At 39.3% G+C, this 11,946-nt stretch overlaps 1 protein-coding gene across 1 annotated transcript in view; it reads left to right on the top strand.

Annotated features, from left to right (window-relative positions):
* The window catches only part of ACOT12 (acyl-CoA thioesterase 12), a 77,420-nt gene that overhangs the window by 8,927 nt on the left and 56,547 nt on the right, over window positions 1-11,946 (top strand). The window contains exons 3-4 of the mRNA XM_042781331.1: window positions 2,387-2,447; window positions 8,654-8,755. Of these exons, the coding sequence (XP_042637265.1) occupies window positions 2,387-2,447; window positions 8,654-8,755 (163 nt within the window). The remainder of the gene's footprint in view (window positions 1-2,386; window positions 2,448-8,653; window positions 8,756-11,946) is intronic.

Genomic DNA, 11,946 nt, shown 5'->3' with positions numbered 1-11,946 from the left:
GGGGGAACAAACAAATTAAGTGAGATAAAACATCATACTTGAACAATTACGTCTTCAAAGCTGATCTAAGAGAATTTTTGGCAGGAATTAGAATCATAGAGATGGAGAGACCTTTAAAGATAAGTCCAATTCTCTCTTTGTACAGATGAGAAACTGAGCTTAATGTCCAGAGCCTGCAAGGGACAGAGGGAGCTTAGAATCTGGGTCTTCTTAACTGAGCACAGATTAAACCTCCACGATTAGATGCATAAATGCCAATAGTAAAGGGATAAATTATTATGTCCTTTCCAGTACCAAATTTTATAATTTTGACTTAAATAGTAACCTCATCAAGGAAATGTGCTTTTGTCATTTTGTACCATTCTGTGTTTGTGTTATCAGAAAGGATCTGTGGTTGTTAAAATCAGGAATGGGGAACTTCTTGTATTCTTTATATGGACTCTGGTAGCATAGTGCCTAAGGCATTTGACTGCTAACCAGAAGGCTGGAGATTCAAATCCACCAGCCACTCCTCGGAAGGAAGGTTGGGCAATCCTACTTCTGTAATGATACTGCCTTGGAAACCCAAGGAGGGGTTGCTATGAGTCGGGGCCAACTCGATGGCAAACAACAACAACAACATCCCAGTATATAGGAGCTCTGGTAGCGTAGTGCCTAAGGTACTTGACTGCTAACCAGAAGGCTAGCAGTTCAAACCCACCAGCCACTCCTCGGAAGGAAGGTTGGGCAATCTACTTCCGCTGTGACACTGTCTAGGAAACCCAAGGAGGGGTCGCTATGAGTTGGATCCGACTCAACAGCACATAACAACAACAACAACATCCCAATATATGAAAAAAAAAAAAAAGAAAGTTACATACAAAAAGCCACAACATTAAGTTATATATTTATGTCTTTGAAATTCATAAACATCTATTGCTTATGCAAAAAGTACTGCTTTAGCCTCCATAGGATGTATAGCTAAGTGTGACACATTTCTGAAGATGGTGGTCACTCAGACTGGTGAGAATCAGACACACACACACACACACACACACACATCAGATGGAAAGCATGATGGAGTGCTAGGGTGAAATACAAACTCATTTTACGAAATATTTGAAAGGTATATTTTGACTGGAGAATCAAATAGGTTTGAGAGAAAGAATTTTAGAAAGAGAACATTTTCATAGCTTGATACAATCACTCAATGGAAAAAGATTGAAAGTACAGAAGAGGAAGGAGTTGACAGAGCAAGGCTGATGATAGAGGAGGCGGAGAGGGGAAGATGAAATCAAAGACACAGGTAAAGAAAGAGGTGAAGTCTTGAAGAGTTCTTTTTCCCTCTGAAACAGAAGGATAAGAACAGGAAGAGTTAGCTCAACTGTGAGGTTTAGGGAGAAAAATTGAGGTACCATTCGGGGAGCTCTTACTTTTTGTTAAGGTGAAGGGACCAGAGGTGGGTGAGGGGTCTGAACAGAGGCAGAACAGCTCTGGTTCACATGATCAGAGTTCTAATAATGGAGAGTAAATGAATATCTAGCAACATCAAGGGGCCATGTAAACCTTGTGAAATTGATCAGTTTCCTTGCTTGTTTATTCCCTTATTTACTAATTTTAACTAAAATTTTAAAATAAATACCAGTGGTATGAGTTTGTTTGTTTTCATTTCCCTTAAGGAAACATTGTTTTGTCAAAAAATCTGTGGAAGATTTGGAGTCAGGCTGTACCCTCTCTTTGAAAGGCTCTCTTCTGTCTAAAAAGAACTAGTGAACGAGTGTATGCTATACAATGATCATTTTAGCATTGTCTTTTTCTGTTATTACTAACATGAATTTTCCATGCATTTGAGTTAGTCTTTAAGTCTGAAATAAAATTTGCTCAGATTACTGAGATAATCATTTTTTAAAAAAATTGTGCTTTAGGTACAAGTTTACAGAGCAGAGTTTGTTTTACATTCAACATTTTGTGTACATTTAGTTTCACTCCCCACTTACCATCCCCAATCCTAACCCAATCTCCTCCCCTCCCTGCCCAGTACTCGCCCCCCCCCATGGTTATGCACTCCTGTGTGTCCTGCATTTCCTCTGTGTAAATATTGCCCCTCTGGTGCCCCATGGTTGATTGCTCCAAGGGATACATTTCCATAGAGTATGTGGGTGCATCACCCTGGGTTGAGTGGTCTGCATGTGCATCTTGTTTACTGTTGGGCTGAGAACCAGATCTAGGAGTGAGTTTTATTTTAGGCCCGAAATGTATCCCGGGGCCATAGTATTGGGAGGTCTCACCAGACTCCATCTAGCCATTAATTCTGGTCATTATTGTGTTTTTGGATTTTGTTCCACATTTTTCCTTCCACTCTATCCAGGATCCTGAGATAATCTTTTTTTTTTTTTTTTTAAACTAGAGTTGGACAAGTTATAACCATCAAAGCAAAAGTTACTAGAGCATTCAGCACAAGCATGGAGGTAAGAGACACCCTTTCCCTACTTACCTATTAGTGCTTATCTCTTCATGCAGAGGATGAAACCTAATGCTTGGAATCTATGAGATTAAAATTTTATAAGGCCCTCGAATCTGTAGTGAGGCTCACAGACAAATAATAAGAATCTATGATCCCCAGCCAACTCCGGTACAAAATGTAATGAAATATAATGCAATATTCTTTACACTGTATGGAGGAACATACAGAAAGTAAACATAAAAGAGAGATGGGCACTATCTTCATTCTTTGTGAGATACGGGTTTTCTTCCTCAATTATCCTGACTTGGTGGCAACTGAAAGAACAATAATTATTCTAGCTCTACTTGTTCTTCTTCCTCTCATCTCCCAATGGACACTGGCTTCAGATTAACTAGCTTATTAAGTAACTGATCTTCAGTAAGAAAATAAGTTTAGAAGATTTTTCTTCTGCATCCACTTGACATAAGTTTCTTTACCATAGTTATGAATAAAACGTTGTCTGGTGATTTTGGAGCTTCAATCCAAAATAAGCAAGAAGAGAGTTGTTGGATGTCATATTGCAGTTTCTGAATTGTTTCATAGTAATCCCTTTGATGTTGGGCACACAAGTCTTGTAAGGACTGATTTGGCAATAACCACATCTATTACTTTACTGAAGGAGTTTTGGTGGTGTAGTGCCTAAGGCATTTGATTGCTAACCAGAGGTTGGCAGTTCAAACCCATGAGCCAGTCCACAGAAGGAAAACTGGGCAATCTACTTCCTAAAGACTTACCACCTCGGAAACCCAAAGGGAGTTGCTATGAGTCGGAATCAACTCGATGGCAGTGAGTTTGGTTTTTATTACATTACTGAATTAGTCCATTTCTCCAAGTGTGGTAGTTAAGTTGTGTGTCAAGTTGGCTGGGCCTGGTTTTGAGTGGCTGGGAGCTGAATATAGTTATTCCCTATGATGGGACTGGTAATCAACTCCGTGGTGGAATCTGCCACGAACAACTGAGTAGCTGCCTTAGGGATGTTGTCTGCTTTCAGTATATAAGAAGAAGCATTGAGAAAGGTCTCTGCAGCTTTTTGACACACTTGGACCTTGGATGTAACCAAGTCTTCATTTAGCAGCCTGCCATATTTACTGCCAATTGATCTGTGACATTTTATTAGTCAACCTTGGACTCTTTAGCTTCAGCAGTCAGCAGTTGCCTGAGTTAAGAGACACCTCTAGCTCCAGTGGGCTGGGAACAACAGGCAGAGCTGAAGCCCAAGGTTGAGAGGCTTTCATTCAGCCCCTAGAGCTTGGCACTTTGGTCTCGGACATCTAGCCTCCAAAACCGTAAGAGAATAAACTCCTGTTTGTTAAACCTACCCATTTGTGGTATTTCCTGTTAGAGCAGTACTAGAGATAATCAAAACACCCAGTATCCAAGTAGAACAAAAACACTTAGAGAAATCGGAAGGGAAATGCTGTGAAAAGCTCAGCTTTATTAGCAACAGTTGTGATGGTACCCCAAACCCTGATTTTCCAACTGTTTGGGGTTGTGTGACCTTTGCCACACAAGAGCCTCAATGCTTGGCCTCTCTTCTGAGGGACACACATCCTCCTTTATATTCAGCCTAAATAAAGTCCTTTTTCTCTTTTTCCTCCTATTCCCTGAGACAGGCTAGAATTTCTAAAGGTACTTTGACTAAAATCTAAGGAGGAAAAAAAACAACAAAACAGTGAGTTTGCAGAGCACAGATTTCTGAGTCTAAGGAAAGTAACCTCTAGCCTCAATTGACTTACTCAGCCCAATCTGCCATGCATCCATCCCATGTGAATCATGACCAAGTGTCCTCTCAGCTTTGACTTACTTTGTACCACTATCTAAATTTCCTGCTTTGTTTCTAATTCTGGATGCTTTATACTTTTACTCTTTAAAACTGGACCTATCCTTTAGGGTCATTTCATTCAATTTCAGTTTTCTGTCATGGACTAAAGCCAGCCCTCTGCTCCCTTGTTGAGCAAGAATAAATGGCTGGCTTCACCCTGAATCCAAAGAATGCAGAAGCTTTTCTCTATTTCAATTTGACCTCCAAGGATTCTCTGATTCCTCTGTTAATAGGTCTCTTCCCTCCTCTAGAGGTCTCTAGGTGGCAGAAATAGTTTGCACTCGACTATTAAGCTATAAGCTAGAGGTTGGGGTTCAAACTCATCTAGTAGCACTGGGGAAGACAGGTCTGGTGTTCATCTTCCATAAAGATCTCTACCTATGTATTTATATGTGCTGCAAATTATATCCATGAATGTAGTAGAGCATACAGGCGACAAAATTATGAAAATATCTTAGTCATAATCAAATGCCTTGATAGAATGAATTGCTGGGTATGAAGGTTCAGGAACATAGTCTCTGAGGACACTAAGGTCATTGGCATAACCTAGTCCACAAAGACAGTCTTCTACATCCTACTTTGGTGAGTAGTGACTGGAGTATTAAAAGCTTGTGAGTGGCCATCTAAGGCACAACTATTGGTCTCTCCATGTCTAGAGCAATGAGAATGAAGACACAGGAAACAATTAGTCCAAAGGACCAATGGAACACCTCCATGACCCTGAGACCAGAAGAACTAGATGGTGGTTGGCTACCCCAGCTGACTGTTCTGAAATGGATCACAATAAGAGGTCCTGGATAGAGGAGGGGGAAATGTGGAACAAAACTCAAAATCATAAAAAATACCAGACTTACTGGTCTAATGAAGACTGGTAGAACTCCCGAGACTATGGCCCTTAGCTAGGAACTGAACTTAACCCCCATGACTCAACTGTCAGGTAAATGATAGGCCTATATGGTGAATATCAGGAAGATATGCATTCATTACAACAATCAAGCAGATGATATGAAGAAGATAGCATTTGCCCAGGGATAGAGCTAAGAAGATGGGAGGGGAAGGGAAGGAAGAATGAAGGGAAGAGATGAGTATAAAGAGGGAGTGGAAAGAATGTTTTTACAGTGTGGAATTGCAGTAAATGTCAAAAAATAGAATGGGTATGGATTGTTGAATGGAAGACCAATTTTCTCTATAAACTTTCACCCAAATCACAATTTAAAAAAAAAAGGATTACAACCAAGAAAATTCAATGGCACAGTTCTATTCTGTAACACATGGGGTTACCATGAGTAAGAATCAACTCAGGGACAACTAATAACAAGCAGATGTCTGATGAACCACCACTCGTCTGTCAGTTTGTTGTACTGTGGTGGCTTGCATGTTGTGTGAGGTTAGAGGTTATTCCATCAGTATTTAAAATATCAGCAGGGTCACCCATGGTGGACAGGTTTCAGCAGAGTTTCCAGACTAAGACAGACAGAGAAGAAGGAAGGGGCCATCCACTTCTCAAAAAATTGGCAAGTGAAAATCTACAAATAGCAGGGAAACACTGTCTGATATATGATGGGAAACTTTTATTAATAGCCCTGAAACATTGTGTGATATAGTACCAGAAGATGAGCCTCTCAGGTTGAAAATCAGCTGGGGAAGAGGTGCCTTCTCAAAGTAAATTGGGCCTTAATGACGTGGTTGGTGTAAATCACTCAGGACCTCCATTTGCTGATGGGGCACGACTCAAAATATGAAGAAACAGCTGCAAACATCCATTAATAATTGGGACATGGAATGTAAAATGTTTGAGTCTAGAAAAATTAGAAGTTGTTAAAAATTAAAGAACGATATTGTAGGCATTAGGAAGCTGAAATGGACTGCTATTGGCCATTTTGAATCAGACAATCATATGGTCTACTATGCTGGGAATGACAAATTGAAGATGAATAACATTACATTCATCTTCACAAAGAATGTTTCAAGATCTACCCTGAAATGCAATGAGTCATTGATGAGATAATATCCATTCACCTACAAGGAAGACCAGTTAATACTATTATTATTAAAATTTACATACCAACCACTAAAGCCAAAGATGAAGAAATTGAAGATTTTTACCAACTTCTGCAGTCTGAAATGATCAAAAACGCAGTCAAGATGTATTGACGATTACTGGTAATTGGAAGGTGAAAGTTAAAAATGAAGAAGGATCATCGGTAGTTGGAAAATGTGGCCTTGGTGATAGAATGATGCCGGAAATTGCATGATAGAATTTTACAAAACCAATGACTTGTTCATTACAAATACCCTTTTATCAATAATATAAATGTCAGGTATACATATGGACCTCACCAGATGGAATACACAGGAATCCGATTGACTACATCTGTGGAAAGAGGTGATAGAGAAGCTCAATATCATCTGTCAAAGCAAGGCCAGGAGCTGACTGTGGAACAGACTGTCAATTGTTCATATGCAAGTTCAAGCTGAAGCTGAAGAAAATTAAAACAAGTCCATGAGAGCCAAGATATATCCTTGATGATATCCCACCTGAATTTAAAGATCATCTAAAGAATAGATTTGATGCATTGAACACCAATGACTGAAAGCCAGATGATTTGTGGGATGACATCAAGAACATCATCCATGAAGAAAGCAAAAGGTCACTAAAAAGACAGGAAAGGAAGAGAAGACCAAAATGAATGTAAGAGAGTCTCTGAAATTTGCTCTTGAATGGAGAGAAGCTAAAGCAAATGGAAGAAATGACAAAATAAAAGAGCTAAACAGAAGATTTCAAAGAGCAGCTCAAGAAGACAAAGTCAATTATTATAATGAAGTGTGCAAAGACCTGGAGTTGGAAAACCAAAAGAGAAAAACATACTTGGTGTTTCTCAAGCTGAAAGAACTGAAGAAAAAATTTAAACCTCTAGTTGCAGTATTGAAAGATTCTATGGGCAAAACATTGAATGATGCAGGAAGCATCAAAAGAAGATAGAAGGAATACACAGAGTCACTGTACCAAAAAGAAGTGGTCAATTTTCCTCCATTTCAGGAGGTGGCATATGTTCAATAACCAGTGGTATTGAAGGAAGAAGTCCAAACTGCACTGAAGGAATTGGTGAAAAACAAGGCTCCAGGAATTGAGGGTATACCCACTGAGATATTTCAACAAATGGATACAGCATTGGAGACACTTGCTCATTTATGTCAGGAAATTTGGAAGCCAGCTAGCTGGCCAATTGACTGGATGAGATCCATATTTATGCCCATTCCAAAGAAAGATGATCCAACAGAATGTGGAAATTATCAAACAGTACCATTACTATCACACACAAGTAAAATTTTTCTGAAGACAATTCAAAAACAGTTGCAGCAGTATATTGACAGGGAATTTCCAGAAATGCAAACTGGATTCAGAAGAGGATGTGAAAAGAGGGATATCATTGCTGATGTCAGATGGATGATCTTGGCTGAAAGCAAAGAATACCAGAAAGATATTTACTTGTGTTTTATTGACTATGCAAAGGCACTTGACTGTGTGGGTCATAACAAATTATGGATAACATTGAGAAGAATGGGAATTCTAGAACACTTAATTGTGCTCACAAGCAAGCTGTATATAGACTAGGAGGCATGAAACTAGGAGGCATGTAGCATAGACTAGCTGGCGTGTAACAACAACAACAACAATATTGGAATTATAAAATTCTCGTTACAAATTTTCTAAAATCTGAATACAAAACTGTAAGTATATTGTTGTTGCTGTTAGGTGTCCTTGAATTGATTTCAGCTCAGAGTGACCCATGTGACAATAAAACTTCCCCATAGAGCTTTCTTGGCTGCAATCTTTATGGAAGCAAATCACCAAGTCTTTTTCACTTGGAGCCTCCTGGAGGATTCAAACCTCTGGTCTTTCATTAGCAGCCAAGCACTTAACCATTTGTACCCCCAGGGATCCAATAGTATGCAGTATGACGATTATGTGTGTGTGTACGTGTGTGTCTGTGAATATACAAATACATATTTTGTCTTTCAGAAAAGGAAAATTCACCTAAAGGTTAATAATTATGTCTGAGTGGTAGGATGATTACTGATAATATTTACTCTGAATAATCTGGTTCCATTTTTATCACTACCTATTTTTATATTTTTGTGGAAAGTATATTTTCTATAATCAGAAAAATAGTAATTTGTTCAATTTTATAGAATATCATTGAAAGAACAGTACAGTAAAATGTTGGTTTCATTTTTAAAATGAAAGAAAAGAACAATATAGTGAATAACTAAATTTTGGATGCTAAAATCAATTATGTTATCCATGTGGCTAAGAGTGTATTTACTTCTTTTTGTTTTTATTTTAGATCAGTATCAAGGTCAAAGTACAGGACATGTTCACTGGCATCGAGAAACTTGTTAGTGTGGCTTTCTCTACATTTGTAGCCAAACCAGTTGGAAAAGAAAAGGTAAATTATCTGTGTGAAGAGGTATTTAGTATGTAATTCAGGGACATACTAACAATTGCATCAAATTTATTATGGAAAAAAAAAATTTCTTCTTATCAGAAGATGTACCTTCCTGAGATTTTTTCTTAAAAGTTAACATTCTGTGGTATTCCGTAATGTTACTGCCTCGGAAACCCAAGGAGGGGTCGCTATGAGTCAGGGCCGACTCGAGGGCAAATAACAACAACAAACAACAACATTGCAGCACTGTGAGCTCTCTATTTTAAAGAAGATAATATGTAGCCAATTATGAAAGTGGGAAAAATTTTTTGTTTTAAGTAATCTGAAGGTCATATCAGGTTCTCAAAAATAATTGCTTGCTGGTTTTAGTTCTCTTTTTGTGGTTATATAACTTAAAATTGACTTGTTTTTAAAAAAATAAAAAACACATGTTATGGTCCAATCATATTTTTTTATACTTGAAGGAAAATGTCAGAGTTCCTGAGTTAATGAAGTATAATTCAAGGTATATGGGGTAAAAACACCCTTAAAAGAAACACTTGGCCTAATGTATGTGCCCCATAAGCTTGCCTGGCAGTAAGCCCAGATCAGGTTTCTCTTGGCTGCTGGGGATTTACTCATTATAATCTCTTGACATTCCTGGTTAGGGGCAAGGGGCCTGTGGCTGGGAAGGGTCCCATTGGGTTTAAACATTTTTTTGAATGTAAGAATTCTTTTAGAATTGAAATCTTCTACTCCAAGGCTCCTCTCAGAGGTAAGCACAGTGGCTTCTTCTAGCTTCACTTTGACTCTGACTGCCTCCATCTGAAGAGCTGGGAGAAAGCAATGTTTCCATTGTATCCAACAGAGGTGACAGCAGAGCCTCTTTCACACTGGTGTTCGTCCCTCCGTCCAGGCAGTGAGAGATGGGCTAGGACTGAGTTAGCTTACCATGGTGCTGTGGTGGTAGGTATTCCTGCAGAGTTTTGTATACTGGGGCACTACTTGCACTGTTTGCTCAGCATTTAATAGGCTCCAAGGTAAGTTCATATTGCCCATGGTCAATGTTTCTCAAACTAAAGTTCATAGATGTCAGCTAGTATGTTATTAAAACTCCAGCTTTCTGAGCTACACCCCAGACCTATGACGGAATTAGAATCACTTGTGTAGAAGCTCAGAATCCATACTTGGACAGAATACCTCAAGGAGTGTTGTATATACTAAGATCTAAGCCAATGAGATAGTTCTTAGTAACCATTCTGCTTTTTTGGAATTTCCCTGGATTCCCTAGTAATCTCCAAACTGAATGATAGGATATAGGGATGGGTTCCAAGTTTCCACGTCAGAGAGAAATATCTGAGAGAAACTAACAAAATGGAGTAGCAACTAGCTATCCCATGACTTCACATGGAGGAGGAAGGAAGGTCATCATTTTCCCCCACTAGCCTTAGACCACTCTGACTTCAGGGACTGGTGAGTAAAAATGCAAGAGTCACACTTCTGTCATATCTGGGCTGAGCCTGAAGAATTATTTTTCTAAAGCGTTTCTGGGAAGTCAGGTACCCTACAATGTTGCCCTAAGGGGTTGGTTCAGCTAACTTCAATTGTAAAGCAGCTTTCCCAGATGAACTTACTGGCAACATTCTTATTCAGTAGCACATCATGAAAAGAACAATGAAAAATCAGTGATTCGGTTTGAGCCTATAAACCTACCTGGATCGCTGGCCAAAGTGAGTTTATCCCAGGATGAAATTGGCAATGATTAACTAGGTTTACGTCAACAATTGCCCAGGGTCAGATAATTGAAAGGACTCACAAGACTCCATCGGATATACTATATAAGCCTTTAGTGAAGCTACAGTAGGAAAAAGAAAGTGCAGGCAAACATCAGAGAGGTTCAAGACTCCCAGGCATAGCATAGCACTCAAGGTCATTTCAGTCATACAAGATGCACTTTGTCTGTGGATTATGAACTACCAAGATATATGTGAGGTATCTTGGTTACAGGAGAGCCAAGGTACAAAGTTACCAAGGGGTGCCTTATACCCCACTGGTGACATAAGTAAAACCAGGCTGTGTAAACAGTTAAATCAGTAAAAACCATCAATCTATATACATTCCTAAAGAATTTTGGGAGCTCTGGTAGCATAGTGCCTAAGGCACATGACTGCTAACCAGAAGGCTGGCAGTTCAAATCCACCAGCCACTTCTTAGAAGGAAGGTTGGTCAATCTACTTCTGTAGTGATACTGCCTCTGAAACCCAAGGAGGGGTCGCTATGAGTCAGGTCTGACTTGACTGCACATAACAACAACAACACAAAGAATTTTGGAAGCAAGGATGGTAAGACTGTCTTACTTCGGACACATCCTTAGGAAGGACCAATTGCTAAAGGGCATAATGCTTGGTAAATTAGGGGGTCAGTGAAAAAGGAGACTCCCAATGAGAAGGATTGACACCGTGACTGCAACATGGGCTCCAACATAGCAATGATTGTGGGGATGGTGCAGGACTCGGCAATGTTTTGTTCTGTTATACATAAGGTCACTGCAAATCAGAGCCAACTCAAGGACAACTAACAACAGTGCAGGGTATCTCCAGGGGAGTTGTGGGCTACAGACAGCAAAACATAAATCACCACCATTTTTCCTCCTTATCTTGGATCAGGCTTTAAGTGTCCTGGAAATCAGTGTTGAGCTTCCTGTGTACAACTGCAAGGTAACGCTTCTTAAACAGGCTAAGCAGACAAGGTGTTGATAGAGGAGCATGGGCTCTTGGTTCTGTTACACCATATTTCTATGTCTGTGGTGGAAGTTACTTAAAGCTTTATTCTGACATATTTATTCTTTCAGTTTTTTTTTATTAAATAATGCTTTCAGCGTGTGATGAAATTTCCAAATTGGGACTCTCCTGGTACATGATCAGTTTCTCTAGGAAACATCTTTATTCCCTCCTTTGATGCCATAATTTTGCAAAGGTACAAATGTTTCTTGATGAGAATTCAGCTGTCTCTCACCTCACTTATTCATTTGAAGAATTTCTTATTTGTAGTTCTGTTGGTGTTTTAGGCTAGGTCCTCTAGAGAAGTAAAATCAGTAAAGCTTATGTATATATAGGGAGTTGTTGTTGTTGTTGTTATGTGCCGTCGAGTCAGCCCTGACTCATAGCGACCCCTCCTTGGGTTTCCGAGGCAGTATCACTATGGAAGTAGGA

This window comes from Orycteropus afer, unplaced genomic scaffold (assembly GCF_000298275.1).
Source record: "Orycteropus afer afer isolate SDZICR_OR568_19922 unplaced genomic scaffold, OryAfe1.0 scaffold00107, whole genome shotgun sequence".
Classification (NCBI taxonomy): Eukaryota; Metazoa; Chordata; class Mammalia; order Tubulidentata; family Orycteropodidae; genus Orycteropus; species Orycteropus afer.
The sequence above is the reverse complement of the archived record's forward strand: the minus strand, read 5'-3'. Positions and strand labels throughout refer to the sequence as shown.